Raw genomic sequence first — 20581 nt, forward strand, 5'->3', positions numbered from 1 at the left:
TACAACTTCCAGCATGCTGCACTCTATAGTAGTACCGTATATGGTTCAATATGCTGGGAGTTGTAGTTCTGGGTCACCTACAGAGCCATAGGCTGTATCAGGGCATGCTGGGCACTGCAATTAGTAACTGCAACTCCCAGCATTCCTCGAGACACCTTATGACTCTTTTTTGTGGCATACTTCATTCGGCCCAGCCTCACCCAGCCTCTACCTTTAGCGGCCCCCAGATAAGTTTGAGACCCCTGCATTACATACTGTATGTGTTATAGTGCCCCCAAGTGTTCCTTTCATTCTCTCACAAAACCCCCACTTCATGTGTCCAAGCTTAGACCACCTGGATTCTATTTTACATGGTTGGTAAAAAAAAAAAAAAAATGTTCTCTTTTGCCTAATGTAATATTTAACTACTCTACTGTAGGCGAACACATTTTTGGATGACCTACCTCAAACTCCTCCTCCAAGACCACCAGCTGTTTCTCCTTGTCAATTTTAACTAAGAAAGAGGCAAGATTGGTGAGTAGTTGCACGTCAAAACATGCTGTGAGAAACATCCCATATGCGTCTTACTCACAGCTGATCACTCACTCAAGATGGCGGCATTATTGGTCTCCTTCCTGAAACGAAACTTCCTCAGCTTTTCCTTGAGATCAGGATCCACATCACATACCACCAAAGAGTCTGACTGTGATAAAAGAAGAGTAAAAGAAAAGTCAAGGAAACTATTAGGCTTGGTACACATGTCCGGCATCCAGCATTGGTCAACTCAGCCTAGACCCTGACGCAACTGATGCCCCAACTGAGGACAACTAATGTTGAGCTCGAATATTCGAAATGCAAATTTTTACCGCGAATATCGGCACTTCGCAATTTCGAGAATATTTAGACTATAGTGATATATATTCGTAATGACAAATATTCTTCGAACATATGCGAATATTCACAAATATTCGCAAATATCAGCACTTCCAGTCAGAGGACACTGATCCCTCCCTTCTTTTAGGTGAAAGATATAATTGCACATGCGCACTATGCGAATTTCATTACGAATTTTCACATGAAAAAAAAAAGAGAACCAACATAGCGAATATGCAAATTTCAGGAACATAGGACAAATATTCGTCCATATATTCACGAAATATCGCAAATTAGAATATGGCCCCCGCCGCTCATCACAAATGGCAATGTGCATCAGCTGTCATTAGCATTGTATGGCATCCGGCATCCATTGTTTTTGGACAAGCTGCATTCTCCTGTGTGGTGCCGTCCGACATGTTCAACGATCCGGTGTTCAAATTGAGACACTGGATAATTGTGAACTGTGAAATGAATAGTATCAGTTCTAGCATCAGTTTCCCTCTGGTGCCCGCCGGTGGGAAACTATGCCGGACGCCAGACACCCTGCTTTACACATGGCAGAGATGTGAGGCACTGAAGTTACTCATACCCATTGTCCCTGCCTTTTGGGGTGTCCACCTCTTAAATAGAGTGGCCCCAACCATGGTGCTAGTCCCTACGCTCCTAAGGTGCAGGGGGTTTCAAAGTCAAAGTAACAAACAACTCGGTATTGAAATCAGAAAAAAAGGTCATGGCACAAAAGGGTTAACAAACACCAGAACAGCAATAGGAGCACAAACAGGGAATGCACAAACAAACATAGTCAGGGTCAAACATGCCAAGTCGGTAACAGAGAGAGCTGTACTGTACAGAATCAGAATGCAATAGAGTAGTAAGGAAACAGGCCATGAATATAAACAAGATACACAGGAGAAAAAGTAAACCAGAGGCAGACAGTAAGTTCCTTTATCGTAAGCAAGAAAATGGAGACAGAGTGCTGCTTACATAAGCCAGCTAGGGCAGAAAATGAATGGCCGGACGTCACAGTGATGGGCGACGCCGAAGAACAGGAGGGGCTGAAACTGCTGCTAGAGCAAGAGATAGACACACCCGTTACAGAAACAAGCTGTTCCGCAGTGACCTCTCACTTATCCGGATACTTTTTCTCCACAGTCTAAGATCTGCATGTTTTGTTACACTGATTGGGCAAACTAACCAAGTGAACTTTTAGGAACTCATTATTGTTCATAAAGTATATGTAAATGTGAAAGTCGATCAGGCACTGTATATGCAACGCGATCCCAATTATGGCTCCAGTTACACAGGTGTTAACTGCGTGCAGCTGTATTTGTGGGTGCAGACTCCAAGTAAATGTAAAGGTACGAATAGTGGCTGATAGAAGAAATGAATGAAGTTGCACTCACCCCAATATTTCTTCAGCATCTCAGAGACTTTACTTCCTTAAACATAGCAGTGAAACATAGCGGGGAGTGGGAGGCGGCAAGCTCTCAGAGGCGGGGCACACCAATAAGAGGCAACTAGTTTCACGTCACCCCCGCTCCCATAGACTTGCATTGAGAGGGCGTGGCCGTGATGGCACGAGCCACCGCATCGCCGGTCATCCAGCACGAAGCGGTTCGCTCCCTGCACCGGATGTCTGGGGTGCCGCAGCTGAGATCACGGGGGTCCTCAGCGTCGGGATCCCTACGATCAGACATCTTATGCCCTATCCTTTGGATAAGGGATAAGATGTCTAGGGGCGGAGTACCCCTTTAACACTGAGCAAATTTTGTACCTACAGGATATTAATTTAAAGGGGTATTCCAGGCAAAAACTTTTTTTTATATATCAACTGGCTCCGGAAAGTTAAACAGATTTGTAAATTACTTCTATTAAAAAATCTTAATCCTTCCAATAGTTATTAGCTTCTGAAGTTGAGTTGCTGTTTTCTGTCTAACTCCTCTCTGATGACTCACGTCCCGAGAGCTGTGCAGTTCCTATGGGGATATTCTCCCATCATGCACAGCTCCCGGGACGTGACATCATCATTGAGCAGTTAGACAGAACACTTCAGAAGCTAATAACTATTGGAAGGATTAAGATTTTTTAATAGAAGTAATTTACAAATCTGTTTAACTTTCCGGAGCCAGTTGATATATAAAAAAAAGTGTTTGCCTGGAATACCCCTTTAATGGTTCTCTGACTTTTTGTACTGTTGATGTTTGCCCCATAAGAGACACTATTGGTATAACCCTTTATGTTTTTAGATAACAATCACATTTTATTAACAATCAATACAAAAAAAACATCCAAAACAGTCACTTCTTTATTCCTCGTGCAAAAGAAGAAATGACAGAAGATGGCATTAACCATTCAGAGGTCTTTATTGCGACAAGCGGTGCAGACAGCCTTCAGCAGGCGGAAGCAGCTATGGCAGGGGTTACCGGGACAGACTGTTTCACGCGACGTGAAGTTTGTCTGCACCGCTTGTCGCAATAAAGACCTCTGAATGGTGAGTGCCATCATCTGTCATCATCTGATTCCTATGTACTCATGGACTGAGCAGCGCCGCCATCAGAGTAGGTGCGGAAAGTTTCGGCTTTGACCCTCCTCTGAGTGTGTATTAGCTCCTAGTGATGCAAGTGTCGGATTATCTATCTCTTTTAGGCAATTTATTTATTCCTGCAACCGCAAACATTGCCCGGCCTTCCTCCAGGAGCGCCATTCCCACATTCTTTTTAGCAGAGGCGTAACTTGTAGCTTCTGGGCCCCAGATGCAAAATCTGAAACAGGGCCCCATGTGCCAATTATAATACTGGTATCTGATGGGGCAGATGTGCTTTGGGGCCCCCTTAGGCACCAGGACCCTGATGTGATTGCTACTGCTGCACCCCCTATAGCAGTGTTTCCCAGCCAGGGTGCCTCCAGCTGTTGCAAAACTACAACTCCCAGCATGCCCGGACAGCCTTTGGCTGTCCGGGCATGCTGGGAATTGTAGTTTTGCAACAGCTGGGGGCACACTGGTTGGGAAACACTGCCCTATATTTTTAGATTACAGATCGGCACCCTAAAGCCTCCTTTAAACCACGGTTTAACATTCTTTATCTTAACTTTTCTTGATACAAGCTTTGTTCTATGCTTATCCTTTCAACCTAGCAGCAATCCCATTCTGCCAGTCACCAGTGTCCGAGTTGCGGTATTGTCCTCTATGGAACCCTACAACCCTACTGATATGATACACTGACATGTTTGTTATTAAAGGGGTACTCCGCCCCTAGACATCTTATCCCCTATCCAAAGGATAGGGGATAAGATGTCAGATCGCAGTGGTCCCGCTGCTGGGGACCCCGGGGATCGCTGCTGCAGCACCCCGCTATCATTACTGCGCAGAGCGAGATCGCTCTGCACGTAATGACGGGCAATACAGGGGCCGGAGCAGCGTTACGTCACGGCCCTGCCCCTCGTGACGTCACGGCCCGCCCCCGTCAATACAAGTCTATGGGAGGGGGCGTGGCGGTCGTCACGCCCCCTGCCATAGACTTGCATTAAGGGGACGGGCCGTGATGTCATGAGGGGCGGACCCGTGACGTCTCACTGCTCCATCCCCTGTATCGCCCGTCATTACGCACAGAGCGATCTTGCTCTGCGCAGTAATGATAGCGGGGTGCCGCAGTGGCAATCCCGGGGCTCCCCAGCAGCGGGACCGCGGCAATCTAACATCTTATCCCCTATCCTTTGGATAGGGGATAAGATGTCAGGGGCGGAGTACCCCTTTAAAGGGGTACTCCGGTGGAAAACTATTTTTTTTTAAATCAACTGGTGCCAGAAAGTTAAACCGATTTGTAAATTACTTCTATTAAAAAAAAATCTTAATCCTTCCAGTACTTATCAGCTGCTGTATGCTACAGAGTTCTTTTCTTTTTGAATTTCTTTTCTGTCTGACCACAGTGCTCTCTGCTGACACCTCTGTCCATGTCAGGAACTGTCCAGAGCAAGATAGGTTTGCTATGGGGATTTGCTCCTGCTCTGGACAGTTCCTAACATGGACAGAGGTGTCAGCAGAGAGCACTGTGGTCAGACAGAAAAGAACAACTCAACTTCATGTGGAGCATACAGCAGCTGATAAGTACTGGAAGGATTAAGATTTTTTTTTATAGAATTTACAAATCTTTTTAACTTTCAGGCACCAGTTTATAAAAATAGTTTTCCACAGGAGTACCCCTTTAAAGTTCACTAGCATATATATAATTGAACTAGCTTTTGCCCGCGGCTTCGCTCGCGTTAAATTTGGGGTAACATAGATTTACTATTTAAGATCCTATAATAATGAAGCCGCTCTGGGTAAAGTCTACGGGCATCCAAACAACCCGAATTCTTTCAACTTTGATCGCTGCGTCTAAAGAGTTAATGCCGGATATCTGACATCAGCCACGGGTCCTGGCTGCTGATAGCAGCCAGGACCGTGTGGGTATGATGCGAGCTCAGCTCCTGAGCACGCTTCACAACCCTCCCGTGCCGCAGCGCAGGGTATACCCGGAATTCTGCGGCAAGGGGTTGATTCATACAAACGTTGAACCCCCGTTTCACCCCTTCAGGGGTGGAATTTTTGAAAACGTTAACACACTAGTTTCTTTATCTCTAATTGCTAGCCTAAAAACAAAGTTTCATGTTTCTAGCTTCAAAAATGACGGACTTCCATACAAACTTTTAACCCCTTTTAACCCCGGTGGTAAACTTTTTTTTTAATCAACTGGTGCCAGAAAGTTTAACAAATTTGTAAATGACTTCTATTAAAAAATCTTAATCCTTCCAGTACTTATTAGCTGCTGAATAATACAGGGGAAATTATTTTCTTTTTGGAACACAGAGCCGTCTGCTGACATCACTGCCACAGTGCTCTCTGCTGACGTCTCTGTCCATTTTAAGAACTGTCCAGAGTAGGGGTCTAGAGCCCTGCTGCCGGCCCTTCTCTCCCCCTGGCTATCAGCGCCGCTGCCCGTTCTGTCCCCCTGACTATCGGTGCCGGCGCCCCTTTGCCGGCACCGATAGCCAGGGGGAGAGAAGCGGCGCCGACAGCCAGGGGAGAGAAGGGCCGGCAGCAGGGCTCTAGACCCCAGGAAAGGCAGGGGGAGAGAAGCGGGCAGCGACGGCCTCTCTCCCCCTGCCTTTCCTGGGGTTGTATCGGCGTAGAACACGCACATAGACTTTAGGCTACAAATCTGTTTAACTTTCTGGCACCAGTTGATTTTAAAAAAAAAAGTTTTCCACTGGAGTACCCCTTTAAGGGTTGAATTTAAAAAAAATAATTTCTTATTCCTTGTCTACGTCTTAAAAACAACACCTGTAAAAAAAATTCAGCTTTCTAGGGCCAAGGGTTTAGGCTGGGCGTTGATGAGTCCGTGAGTCAGGCCTTCTCTTTTTTATATATATCTATATCTTTGTGCTGGCAGTGTGCTGCTGTATTCTCCTGTTGCTGTATATTTAGCCCAGCAGCCTACACCTGCAAGCCAGGTCTATACAATAGTTTGGAATTAATAGTGCTGGCCAACTTATTCTTTGGTTGTATTACACATACGGGGGAGTGGCTACCTCCATGTTGGCCTTGCACCCCACCCACCTCTATCAGGTGTGTATATATAAGGTGTCTTGGATGTTTCAGATCCTGCCATGCTTACTGAACTGTTCACACAGAGGCATATTCACAGTGTAGGGTCCGTCCCAGAATGAGGTCACCTTATCGTGGTGGGACGGTCCAAGCTATTTGGCACCAAATTTGCAAGCTAAGTACCTCATAATTTCATAGTTTCATATCTTCATTTATTGCATTACAGCTGTATAGCTTTTCATGTTCTATCTATATACTCATGTTCTATCTATATACTCATGTTTTATCTATATCTTTGTGCTAGCAGTGTGCTGCTGTATTCTCCTTTTGCTATATATATATATATATATATATATATATATATATATATATATATATCAAAACATCATCTGAAGAAAATAAAGTTTAGCCAATTTAAAAGCAAAGAAATAATCTGCTGTTTCTTCTCCTATTGGCCAAGTAAGATTGTTGGCAGCTTCCGGATCCACCATCAAATCTCTAATATGTACGGGCAGCATTAGAACAACTTGGTCCAAGCGGTGAAATTGCAATGCAGTAAAACAAGCTGTAGTTCTAGTAGGACTCCACTAGGTGGCAGTATGGCTCATTCCTTACACTCACCACTTTAAAAATGAAAAAAAAAGTAATAAAAAAAAAAAAAAAAATCGCATGCCAGAAATGAGCGAGGAGAACGAGCCATTAAATTTCATGCATTCTCCAGATTCTCTTTCATGCTTTATTAATGCGTTATGACTGTGCGCTCGTCTATGTGTTATTTTGAAGCTGCGGCGTTACCCACAATGCACCGCGGCGGCTATAATACATCAGAGACCTTCGCGGAAAAAAAAAAAAAAAGCCAATGCATAATAATGCCAAACGCAGATCGTGGTGACATGTCCAAAAGGCAGCGCCGTCCGGAGCCGTATATCATGTCCAGGATAATAAGTACAGACGTGCGCGCCACCCAGCTTAGTATGCCGCGCCATTCCTGGTGCCCGGGCCTCATTACCGTATTCCAATCACTTGTGATCGTTCGTATCTGTTTATGTACTAAGTGCTTACAGTAATTATAACGTTAGGCCTGGCAGATTCGCAGTCTGTACCAGGCGTCCTAGATATCATTATCGAATTACAAACCAGCAGTCAGACATATCGCTAAGATGCGGACGGGCGGGGGGGGGCCCGTTCGCTTAATGTCTGCAAATTAGCACCGGCTCTGCTATATCAAAGTGCTAGAATTTAGCCATATGTCTTCTGGATTAAGCCTTAAAGTGTCCTGTTAAAGGAAATGTGGCGCCTACGTTTTAGATCCTTTTTATTTCACTTTTTGTATATTATTATAGTCGGCCATATTGCTCAGGCTTCTTCTGCTCTGTTAGAAGAAGTGTTTCCCAATCAGCTGTAACCAAACTACAACTCCCAGCATGCCTGGACAGCCGTTGGCTGTCCAGGCATGCTGGGAGTTGTAGTTTTGCAATAGCTGGAGGAACACTGTTTGGAAAAAAACTGATTTAAAGGAGTTCAGTAGTGAAACATAACTTATCCCCCATCCAAAGGCTAGGGGATAAGTTATAGATTGTGGGGGTGTCCGACCGCTGTGACCCCTGCGATCTCTGGAATGGAGCCCCGGCAGTCTGCTGAAAGTGGGCATACAGACCCCTGCACAGATCGGTGGCTGACACGCCCCCTCCATGTATCCCATAGAGATGGGGGCGTGTCGGCGGCGACTTCCTGCGAGGGTCGGAATGACAGCTTCCGGCAGACTGCCAAGGCCCCGTTCAGGAGATCGAAGGGGTGTTTGGTGCTGTACTAGCTGCGACATCGCGACCCTTAAGATTTCTTCTAGCTTTAACAATAGTACATCACTTTAGGTAGAGGTCACATTGGGCTATACATCTGTTGTGGCCCAGTACAGGATGGTGTTTCCCCGTTCCTTCCCTGTCCTGTCAGGCAGTGTCCCTCAGTGTCCCCAGGGCCCCCTGCAGTTGTTTCCCCCATGTAAATAGGTTATGTATTATATTGTGTATTGTACCTTTAAGAAATGTACCATGTGATTGCTACCCAGGAGGTACCAGTGACCAGCTGACCCCAAAGGTGACCTATGGGCTCCCTGTTAGTCTCCTCCATATAAGCCCTGGTTGGAGCTAACCTCGCTCTCATTGGGCTCTGCTCTCTTTTTGTGCTGAGGTCCAGTCAAGTCACACCTATAGTGTGTGTCCAGAGCAGTGGAGGCCTCAAGTCAAGTCCTGCAGCCTCACGTCAAGTCCTGCAGCCTCACGTCAAGTCCTGGAGCCACCAGTTAAGTCCTGCAGCCTCAAGTCAAGTCCTGCAGCCTCAAGTCAAGTCCTGCAGCCACAAGTCAAGTGCAAGTAAGCTGAAGTCACAGTCCTGTCAGTCAAGTCAAGTCTTGTGTCTACTCAGCATGGTCTGCACTAAATTCTCCAGTCTACTACAAGTCCCAGCAAACCTGCGAGGCCTCTGCATCACTGGTCACCTCCTTGGGCCCTGGGTGTACTGCATAGACTGTAACAACTGTCTGCCCTCAGTAAAACTACCATTGTCCGTAACTTGGTGTCGGTGTCTTTCTTGCCCCCTTGGCAAGCCCAGGATCCAGCGGTATACCTTCAGGTGGTTAAGGCTAAACCACGCCCTGGCGTCACGAACACAAGGGGTTAATACCATATGCCCCTAGGGTAATAACATCTGCCCTGCACCACACACACTCCGCGCCCTACCACACATCTGCAGTGCAATGACTATCTTATTAGGTGTAGCACACAGATGCTTGGTGCTTTGTGAGCACAGCAGCATTAAGATCAAGGAAAGGGTTACACTAAGCATTGAGCTGCTACTGTTGGAGACAGGAGGGGAGATTACACTGTAGCACTGTAGACACACAGCAGTAGGTACACTAGTATTGGGCACAAAGGACAGCTGCCCTGATTAGTGATCAGATTTGAGAGGGAAACATTGATTTACCTTTAAAGGGGTTCTCCGGTGAAAACCTTTTTTATTTTAAATCAACTGTTGGCAGAAAGTTAAACATATTTGTAAATTACTTCTATTAAAAAAATCTTAATCCTTCCTGTACTTATTAGCTGCTGAATACTACAGAGGAAATTATTTTCTTTTTGGAATGCTCTCTGATGACATCACAAGCACAGTTCTCTCTGCTGATGTTATTATAATAATGCTTTATTTATTGTTGTCCTTAGTGGTATTTGAACCCAAGGCCTCAGCACTGCAAGGCAGCAGTGCTAACCACTGAGCCACCATGCTGCCCTTAGCATACATCTGCTATGCACGGTTGCTAAAATGGACAGAGATGTCCGCAGAGAGCACTGTGCTCGTGATGTCATCAGTGTTCCAAAAAGAAAGGAATTTCCTCAGTAGCATTCAGCAGTTAATAAGTACTGGAAGGATTAAGATTTTTGCCATAGAGATGCATAGAGGGGGTGTCTCGACATCCAATTGGAAAGCTGGAGCGCTGTGCAGGAAATTGCGGGGAATCGCAGCAGTCAGACCCTCTGTGATTAGACCCTTATCCCCTATTCATACATTTTCCTAAACTGGAGTACCCCTTTAAACACTGATATACAGACTGTACACTCACTACTTTACATTGTAGCAGATGGTCATTTCTTCAGTGTTGTCACATGAAAAGATATAATAAAATATCTACAAAAATGTGAAGGGTATATAAGATAGGAATCATTCATATCACTGCTCAATATTATACGTATAAGATAGGGATCATTCATATGACTGCTCAATATTATACGTATAAGATAGGGATCATTCATATCACTGCTAAGTGTTATACCTATAAAATAGGGATCATTCATATCACTGTTCAATATAATACGTATAAGAAAGGTAACATTCATATCACTGCTCAATATAATACATATAGGATAGGGATCATTCATATCACTGCTCAATATAATACATATAAGATAGGGATCATTCATATCACTGCTCAATATAATACATATAAGATAGGGATCATTCATATCACTGCTCAATATAATACGTATAAGATAGGGATCATTCATATGACTGCTCAATATTATGCGTATAAGATAGGGATCATTCATATCACTGCTCAATATAATACATATAAGATAGGGATCATTCATATCACTGCTCAATATAATACATATAAGATAGGGATCATTCATATCACTGCTCAATATAATATGCATATAAGATAGGAATCATTCATATCACTGCTCAATATTATACGTATAAGATAGGGATCATTCATATCACTGCTCAATATAATACATATAGGATAGGGATCATTCATATCACTGCTCAATATAATATGCATAAGATAGGGAACATTCATATCACTGCTAAGGGTTATACCTATAAAATAGGGATCATTCATATCACTGCTCAATATAATACATATAAGAAAGGGATCATTCATATCACTGCTCAATATAATACGTATAAGATACGGATCATTCATATCACTTCTCAATATAATACGTATAAGATAGGGATCATTCATATGACTGCTCAATATTATACGTATAAGATAGGGATCATTCATATCACTGCTAAGTGTTATACCTATAAAATAGGGATCATTCATATCACTGCTCAATATAATACGTATAAGAAAGGTATCATTCATATCACTGCTCAATATAATACATATAAAATAGGGATCATTCATATTACGGCTCAATATAATACATATAAAACAGGGATCATTCATATCACTTCTCAATATAATACGTATAAGATAGGGATCATTCATATGACTGCTCAATATTATACGTATAAGATAGGGATCATTCATATCACTGCTAAGTGTTATACCTATAAAATAGGGATCATTCATATCACTGCTCAATATAATACGTATAAGAAAGGTATCATTCATATCACTGCTCAATATAATACATATAAAATAGGGATCATTCATATCACTGCTCAATATAATACATATAAAACAGGGATCATTCATATCACTGCCCAATATAATATATATAAGATAGGTATCATTCATATCACTTCTCAATATAATACATAAAAAATAGGGATCATTCATATCACTGCTCAATATAATAGCTATAAAATAGGGATCATTCATATCACTGCTGAGTTATATATATAAGAAAGGGATCATTCATATTACTTCTCAATATAATACATATAAGATAGGGATCATTTGTATGACTTCTCAGTATAATACAAATAAGATAGGGATCATTCATATCACTGCTCAATATAATACATATAAAATAGGGATCATTCATATCACTTCTGAGTTATACATATAAGATTGGGATCATTTGTATGACTTCTCAGTATAATACAAATAAGATAGGGATCATTCATATCACTGCTCAGTGTTATACATATAAGATAAGAGTCATTCACATCACTGCTCAATATGTCAATATGATACATATAAAATTGTGATTATTCAATCACTTCTCAATATAATACATATTAGATAGGGTTCAGCCATATCACTTCTCAATATAATACATATAAGATAGGTGTTACGCCGAGCGCTCCGGGTCCCCGCTCCTCCCCGGAGCGCTCGCTACACTCTCCTCACTGCAGCGCTCCGGTCAGATCCACTGACCCGGGGCGCTGCGATACTGCCTCCAGCCGGGATGCGATTCGCGATGCGGGTAGCGCCCGCTCGCGATGCGCACCCCGGCTCCCGTACCTGACTCGCTCTCCGTCGGTCCTGTCCCGGCGCGCGCGGCCCCGCTCCTTAGGGCGCGCGCGCGCCGGGTCTTTGCGATTTAAAGGGCCACTGCGCCGCTGATTGGCGCAGTGGTTCCAATTAGCCTGATCACCTGTGCACTTCCCTATATCACCTCACTTCCCCTGCACTCCCTCGCCGGATCTTGTTGCCATCGTGCCAGTGAAAGCGTTTCCTTGTGTGTTCCTAGCCTGTGTTCCAGACCTCCTGCCGTTGCCCCTGACTACGATCCTTGCTGCCTGCCCCGACCTTCTGCTACGTCCGACCTTGCTTCTGTCTACTCCCTTGTACCGCGCCTATCTTCAGCAGTCAGAGAGGTTGAGCCGTTGCTAGTGGATACGACCTGGTCACTACCGCCGCAGCAAGTCCATCCCGCTTTGCGGCGGGCTCTGGTGAAAACCAGTAGTGACTTAGAACCGATCCACTAGCACGGTCCACGCCAATCCCTCTCTGGCACAGAGGATCCACTACCTGCCAGCCGGCATCGTGACAGTAGATCCGGCCATGGATCCCGCTGAAGTTCCTCTGCCAGTTGTCGCTGACCTCACCACGGTGGTCGCCCAGCAGTCACAACAGATAGCGCAACAAGGCCAACAGCTGTCTCAACTGACCGTTATGCTACAGCAGTTACTACCACAGCTTCAGCAATCATCTCCTCCGCCAGCTCCTGCACCTCCTCCGCAGCGAGTGGCCGCTTCTGGTCTACGCCTATCCTTGCCGGATAAATTTGATGGGGACTCTAAGTTTTGCCGTGGCTTTCTTTCCCAATGTTCCCTGCACCTGGAGATGATGTCGGACCAGTTTCCCACTGAAAGGTCTAAGGTGGCTTTCGTAGTCAGCCTTCTGTCTGGAAAAGCCCTGTCTTGGGCCACACCGCTCTGGGACCGCAATGACCCCGTCACTGCCTCTGTACACTCCTTCTTCTCGGAAATCCGAAGTGTCTTTGAGGAACCTGCCCGAGCCTCTTCTGCTGAGACTGCCCTGTTGAACCTGGTCCAGGGTAATTCTTCCGTTGGCGAGTATGCCGTACAATTCCGTACTCTTGCTTCAGAATTATCCTGGAATAATGAGGCCCTCTGCGCGACCTTTAAAAAAGGCCTATCCAGCAACATTAAAGATGTTCTGGCCGCACGAGAAATCCCTGCTAATCTACATGAACTCATTCACCTAGCCACTCGCATTGACATGCGTTTTTCCGAAAGGCGTCAGGAGCTCCGCCAAGATATGGACTCTGTTCGCACGAGGCGTTTCTTCTCCTCGGCTCCTCTCTCCTCTGGTCCCCTGCAATCCGTTCCTGTGCCTCCCGCCGTGGAGGCTATGCAGGTCGACCGGTCTCGCCTGACACCTCAAGAGAGGACACGACGCCGCATGGAGAATCTCTGCCTGTACTGTGCTAGTACCGAACACTTCCTGAGGGATTGTCCTATCCGTCCTCCCCGCCTGGAAAAACGTACGCTGACTCCGCACAAAGGTGAGACAGTCCTTGATGTCTACTCTGCTTCTCCACGTCTTACTGTGCCTGTGCGGATGTCTGCCTCTGCCTTCTCCTTCTCTACTATGGCCTTCTTGGACTCTGGATCTGCAGGAAATTTTATTTTGGCCTCTCTCGTCAACAGGTTCAACATCCCAGTGACCAGTCTCGCCAGACCCCTTTACATCAATTGTGTAAACAATGAAAGATTGGACTGTACCATACGTTTCCGCACGGAGCCCCTTCTAATGTGCATCGGATCTCATCACGAGAGGATTGAACTTTTGGTCCTCCCCAATTGCACTTCTGAAATTCTCCTTGGACTTCCCTGGCTTCAACTTCATTCCCCAACCCTGGATTGGTCCACTGGGGAGATCAAGAGTTGGGGGCCCTCTTGTTCCAAGGACTGTCTAAAACCGGTTCCCAGTAACCCTTGCCGTGACTCTGTGATTCCTCCAGTAACCGGTCTCCCTAAGGCCTATATGGACTTTGCGGATGTTTTTTGCAAAAAACAAGCTGAGACTCTACCTCCTCACAGGCCTTATGATTGTCCTATCGACCTCCTCCCGGGCACTACTCCACCCCGGGGCAGAATTTATCCTCTGTCCGCCCCAGAGACTCTTGCCATGTCTGAATACGTCCAGGAAAATTTAAAAAAGGGCTTTATCCGTAAATCCTCCTCTCCTGCCGGAGCCGGATTTTTCTTTGTGTCCAAAAAAGATGGCTCCCTACGTCCTTGCATTGACTACCGCGGTCTTAATAAAATCACGGTTAAGAACCGCTACCCCCTACCCCTCATCTCTGAACTCTTTGATCGCCTCCAAGGTGCCCACATCTTTACTAAACTGGACTTAAGAGGTGCTTATAATCTCATCCGCATCAGAGAGGGGGATGAATGGAAAACGGCATTTAACACCAGAGATGGACACTTTGAGTATCTGGTCATGCCCTTTGGCCTGTGCAACGCCCCTGCCGTCTTCCAAGACTTTGTTAATGAAATTTTTCGTGATCTTTTATACTCCTGTGTTGTTGTATATCTGGACGATATCCTGATTTTTTCTGCCAATCTAGAAGAACACCGCCAGCATGTCCGTATGGTTCTTCAGAGACTTCGTGACAATCAACTCTATGCCAAAATTGAGAAATGTCTGTTTGAATGCCAATCTCTTCCTTTTCTAGGATACTTGGTCTCTGGCCAGGGACTACAAATGGATCCAGACAAACTCTCTGCCGTCTTAGATTGGCCACGCCCCTCCGGACTCCGTGCTATCCAACGCTTTTTGGGGTTCGCCAATTATTACAGGCAATTTATTCCACATTTTTCTACCGTTGTGGCTCCTATCGTGGCTTTAACCAAAAAAAATGCTGATCCCAAGTCTTGGCCTCCTCAAGCGGAAGACGCCTTTAAACGACTCAAGTCTGCCTTTTCTTCGGCTCCCGTGCTCTCCAGACCTGACCCTTCCAAACCCTTCCTATTGGAGGTTGATGCCTCCTCAGTGGGAGCTGGAGCTGTTCTTCTACAAAAAAATTCTTCCGGGCATGCTGTCACTTGTGGTTTTTTTTCTAGGACCTTCTCTCCGGCGGAGAGGAACTACTCCATCGGGGATCGAGAGCTTCTAGCCATCAAATTAGCACTTGAGGAATGGAGGCATCTGCTGGAGGGATCAAGATTTCCAGTTATTATTTACACCGATCACAAGAACCTCTCCTACCTCCAGTCTGCCCAACGGCTGAATCCTCGCCAGGCCCGGTGGTCTCTGTTCTTTGCCCGATTTAATTTTGAAATTCACTTTCGGCCTGCCGATAAGAACATTAGGGCCGATGCTCTCTCTCGTTCCTCGGATGCTTCGGAAGTTGAACTCTCTCCGCAACACATCATTCCTCCTGACTGCCTGATTTCCACTTCTCCAGCCTCCATCAGGCAAACTCCTCCAGGAAAGACCTTTGTTTCTCCACGCCAACGCCTCGGAATCCTCAAATGGGGTCACTCCTCCCATCTCGCAGGTCATGTGGGCATCAAGAAATCTGTGCAACTCATCTCCCGCTTCTATTGGTGGCCGACTCTGGAGACGGATGTTGTGGACTTTGTGCGAGCCTGCACTATCTGTGCCCGGGATAAGACTCCTCGCCAGAAGCCCGCTGGTTTTCTTCATCCCCTGCCTGTCCCCGAACAGCCTTGGTCTCTGATTGGTATGGATTTTATTACTGATTTACCCCCTTCCCGTGGCAACACTGTTATTTGGGTGGTCGTTGATCGATTCTCCAAAATGGCACATTTCATCCCTCTTCCTGGTCTTCCTTCAGCGCCTCAGTTGGCTAAACAATTTTTTGTACACATTTTTCGTCTTCACGGGTTGCCTACGCAGATCGTCTCGGATAGAGGCGTCCAATTCGTGTCTAAATTCTGGAGGGCTCTCTGTAAACAACTCAAGATTAAACTAAATTTTTCTTCTGCATATCATCCCCAATCCAATGGACAAGTAGAAAGAATTAACCAGGTCCTGGGTGATTATTTACGACATTTTGTTTCCTCCCGCCAGGATGACTGGGCAGATCTCCTTCCATGGGCCGAATTCTCGTATAACTTCAGAGTCTCTGAATCTTCCTCCAAATCCCCATTTTTCGTGGTGTACGGCCGTCACCCTCTTCCCCCCCTCCCTACCCCCTTGCCCTCTGGTCTGCCCGCTGTGGATGAAATTTCTCGTGACCTTTCCATCATATGGAGAGAGACCCAAAATTCTCTCTTACAGGCTTCATCACGCATGAAGAAGTTCGCGGATAAGAAAAGAAGAGCTCCTCCCATTTTTTCCCCTGGAGACAAGGTATGGCTCTCCGCTAAATATCCGTGTCCCTAGCTACAAGTTGGGACCACGCTATCTTGGTCCTTTCAAAATTTTGTGTCAGATTAATCCTGTCTCTTACAAACTTCTTCTTCCTCCTTCTCTTCGTATTCCTAATGCCTTTCACGTTTCTCTTCTTAAACCACTCATCATCAACCGTTTCTCTCCCAAATCTGTTCCTCCCACTCCTGTTTCCGGCTCCTCGGACATCTTCTCCGTCAAAGAGATTCTGGCATCAAAAAAGGTCAGAGGGAAAACCTTTTTTTTAGTGGATTGGGAGGGTTGTGGTCCCGAAGAGAGATCCTGGGAACCTGAGGACAATATCCTAGACAAAAGTCTGCTCCTCAGGTTCTCAGGCTCTAAGAAGAGGGGGAGACCCAAGGGGGGGGGTACTGTTACGCCGAGCGCTCCGGGTCCCCGCTCCTCCCCGGAGCGCTCGCTACACTCTCCTCACTGCAGCGCTCCGGTCAGATCCACTGACCCGGGGCGCTGCGATACTGCCTCCAGCCGGGATGCGGTTCGCGATGCGGGTAGCGCCCGCTCGCGATGCGCACCCCGGCTCCCGTACCTGACTCGCTCTCCGTCGGTCCTGTCCCGGCGCGCGCGGCCCCGCTCCTTAGGGCGCGCGCGCGCCGGGTCTTTGCGATTTAAAGGGACACTGCGCCGCTGATTGGCGCAGTGGTTCCAATTAGCCTGATCACCTGTGCACTTCCCTATATCACCTCACTTCCCCTGCACTCCCTCGCCGGATCTTGTTGCCATCGTGCCAGTGAAAGCGTTTCCTTGTGTGTTCCTAGCCTGTGTTCCAGACCTCCTGCCGTTGCCCCTGACTACGATCCTTGCTGCCTGCCCCGACCTTCTGCTACGTCCGACCTTGCTTCTGCCTACTCCCTTGTACCGCGCCTATCTTCAGCAGTCAGAGAGGTTGAGCCGTTGCTAGTGGATACGACCTGGTCACTACCGCCGCAGCAAGTCCATCCCGCTTTGCGGCGGGCTCTGGTGAAAACCAGTAGTGACTTAGAACCGATCCACTAGCACGGTCCACGCCAATCCCTCTCTGGCACAGAGGATCCACTACCTGCCAGCCGGCATCGTGACAATAGGGATCAGTCATATCACTGCTCGGTGTTATGTATATAACGTAGGGATCATTCTTATCACTTCTCAATATTATACATACACGATAGGGATCATTCATATCACTGCTCAATATAATATGTATAAGATAGGGATCATTCATATCACTGCTCAATATAATACATATAAAATAGGGATCATTCATATCACTGCTCAATATAATACACATAAAATAGGGATCATTCATATCACTGCTCAATATAATATGTATAAGATAGGGATCATTCATATCACTTCTCAATATAATACATATAAAATAGGGATAATTCATATCACTGCTGAGTTATACATATAAGATAGGAATCATTCATATTACTTCTCAATATAATACATATAAGATAGGAATCATTCATATTACTTCTCAATATAATACATAGAAGATAGGGATCATTCATATTACTTCTCAATAAGATACATATAAGATAGGGATAATTCATATCATTTATAAGATAGGGATTATATATATATATGTATATATAGCGATTATTTGTACCATAGCCTATTGCATTCATACTGCTTAGTGATGTACATACAGTGACCCCTCGACCTACGATGGCCCCGACATATGATAATTTCAACATGCGATGGCCTCCCAGAGGCCATCGCATGTTGAAGGCAACATCAACATACGATGCTTTTGTATGTCGGGGCCATCGCATAAACGGTTATCTGGCAGCGCAGACTGCTTTAGCTGCCACCGGATAGCCGTTTACTGTGCCCCGTGTGCTCCGCTGACGATCACTTACCTGTCCTCGGGGCTCCGGCGCGTCCTCTTCGGGATCCCCTGCATCGCCGGCGCTCTCCATCATCATCATCATGTCGCTGCGCACGCCGACCCGTCATCCAATAGGAGCGGTGTGCGTAGCGACGTGATGGCGGCGATGGAGAGCGCGGATGCCGGGGAAGCAGAGGCCTTGCCGGAGCGTCGGGGACACCTCGGGGACGCGGCGACAGCGATGGACGGCGACATCCAGGGCAGCAGTGACGAGCGGTGACGGTCCAGAGCGGCGGGGACAGGTGAGTACAACTTCCTCTAACAGTGGTCTACAACCTGCGGACCTCCAGATGTTGCCAAACTACAACACCCAGCATGCCCGGACAGCCGTTGGCTGTCCGGGCATGCTGGGTGTTGTAGTTTTGCAACATCTGGAGGTCCGCAGGTTGTAGACCACTGTCCTATACTTTACATTGCACGGATCCCTCAACATACGATGGTTTCAACAAACGATGGTCCATTTGGAACGTATTACCATCGTATGTTGAGGGACCACTGTATAAGGCTGCTCAATAGACGTTCTCAGTCCTGCATATATCAGACAAGGATCTTTCACAATTGCGCTTTGTACGTGCCTCAAGTATCTCATGATACAAATCTCCGGCCCGGCAGACGAGATAAGACGATTGCATAAAAGAACAATTTCGCCAAGTTGTATTATAGAAAAATACTGCCCCCCCTAGTTCCCCACTTTAGGGCTAGGCCTACATGTGTCACACGACACCGATTCACATCCTAGTCGTGCAACCAAAATACTCGTACGACTTGTTTCTAAAAATTGCGCAATTTCGTTACAGTTGAAAAAAAAAAAAAAAAGCCAAATCAATCAAAGATGGATTTTGGGTGTTTGTTGCTTCGCAGTCGCGTTGTGTCGCAAGTAGCAACATGACCATATTAACAAACATTAGATTCTAGTAATTTGTAACAGAGGCATCGTTTCCTAACCAGGGTGCCTCCAGCTGTTGTAAAACTACAACTCCCAGCATGCTGGGAGTTGTAGTTTTGCAAACAGCTGGAGGGAAACACTGCTCTAAGAAGATACAATCTGTCAGGCTAAGCACAGAGGCATCTTACCATCCTGCAGGGCGTCTCCTCTGTGACCAGGTTCCTGTCTGCCGAATTTGTACCCCTGACCTGGATGACAGCAGGATGTGGGGGGCAGGCGCAGGAGGGACGGTGGGGGGGATGTTGCACAGTGCAGCACTGTCTCAGCACATGTTCTGTACCACATCCTGTTATCACAGAGAACACCAGCTTCGTTTTTGTTTAGTTTTTTTTTTTTTTTGGAAAAAAAACTTTCCGGAAAAAAATTCCCTTTCAAGCGACAATTTACAGTATTTACAAAAAAGAAAAAACAACACTAATTTAATCATTTAGCCCCTAAAGGGATCCAATCGTTAGATTTTACCATATATAATGTGGTAATGGCAGGGTGTGTGGTGCAGGGCAGATGATATTACCCTAGGGGCAGCTGGCATTAACCCCTTGTGTTTGTGACGCCAGGGCGTGGTTTAGCCTTAACCACCAGAAGGTATACCGCTGGATCCTGGGCAAGGCACGGGGGTAATGAAGACACCGACACCAAGTTACGGAACAATGGTAGCTTTACTGAGGGTAGACAGATGACACAGTCAATGCAGTACAGCCAGGGCCCAAGGAGGTGACCAGTGACACAGAGGCCTCGCAGGATTGCAGTGACTTGTAGTGGACGGGAGAATTTAGTGCCCGTCTTCTTGGATGATCTTCCCCTTGATGCTTGGTGGTAGGAGACCAAATAGATCTGAGTCCCAATCTTCAGAGGGGAAATAGGCCAAGGGGATTTGCGTAGGATTATTGGGCCTGGTGACGGCTGCTGCCCATTCCCCTCGCAGGCTCTGTACAGGGGTGTATTCTACAATCTCCCCGCTCTCTAGGGAGTGTAGAGGTCGAGGGAGGTAGTCTTTCTTCACCGCTCTCCTGTTGACCAGAATAGTCCCACCGTGGTGGCAGTCCATCAATGTGCCATACCCCCTCAATCTGTCAAACTTGACAACAGTAGCTCTTCGCCATTCTAGGGGTGGCTCCCCCTCTTGGGGTTGTTCTAGCCTCCGGATATGTAGGGCCTCAAGGCTCTTGGTGTCCTGTTGCTGGACATGACGTACTTCATATGGCATAACTTTAGGGCCATATTCCCTTCTCCTCTGCT

General features: G+C 46.3%; 1 protein-coding gene across 1 annotated transcript in view; it reads right to left on the bottom strand.

Moving 5' to 3' along the window:
• GMFG (glia maturation factor gamma) overlaps positions 1–19613 on the bottom strand; it is a 32587-nt gene extending 12974 nt beyond the window's left edge. The window contains exons 1-3 of the mRNA XM_056539172.1: positions 19471–19613; positions 586–682; positions 444–493 (exon numbers count right to left, since the gene is read on the bottom strand). Coding sequence (XP_056395147.1) covers positions 444–493; positions 586–682; positions 19471–19473 — 150 coding nt within the window. The 5' untranslated portion in view covers positions 19474–19613. The remainder of the gene's footprint in view (positions 1–443; positions 494–585; positions 683–19470) is intronic.
• Between the last annotated feature and the right edge of the window lie 968 nt (positions 19614–20581).

The sequence above is a fragment of the Hyla sarda genome, chromosome 9 (assembly GCF_029499605.1).
Source record: "Hyla sarda isolate aHylSar1 chromosome 9, aHylSar1.hap1, whole genome shotgun sequence".
Taxonomy (NCBI): domain Eukaryota; kingdom Metazoa; phylum Chordata; class Amphibia; order Anura; family Hylidae; genus Hyla; species Hyla sarda.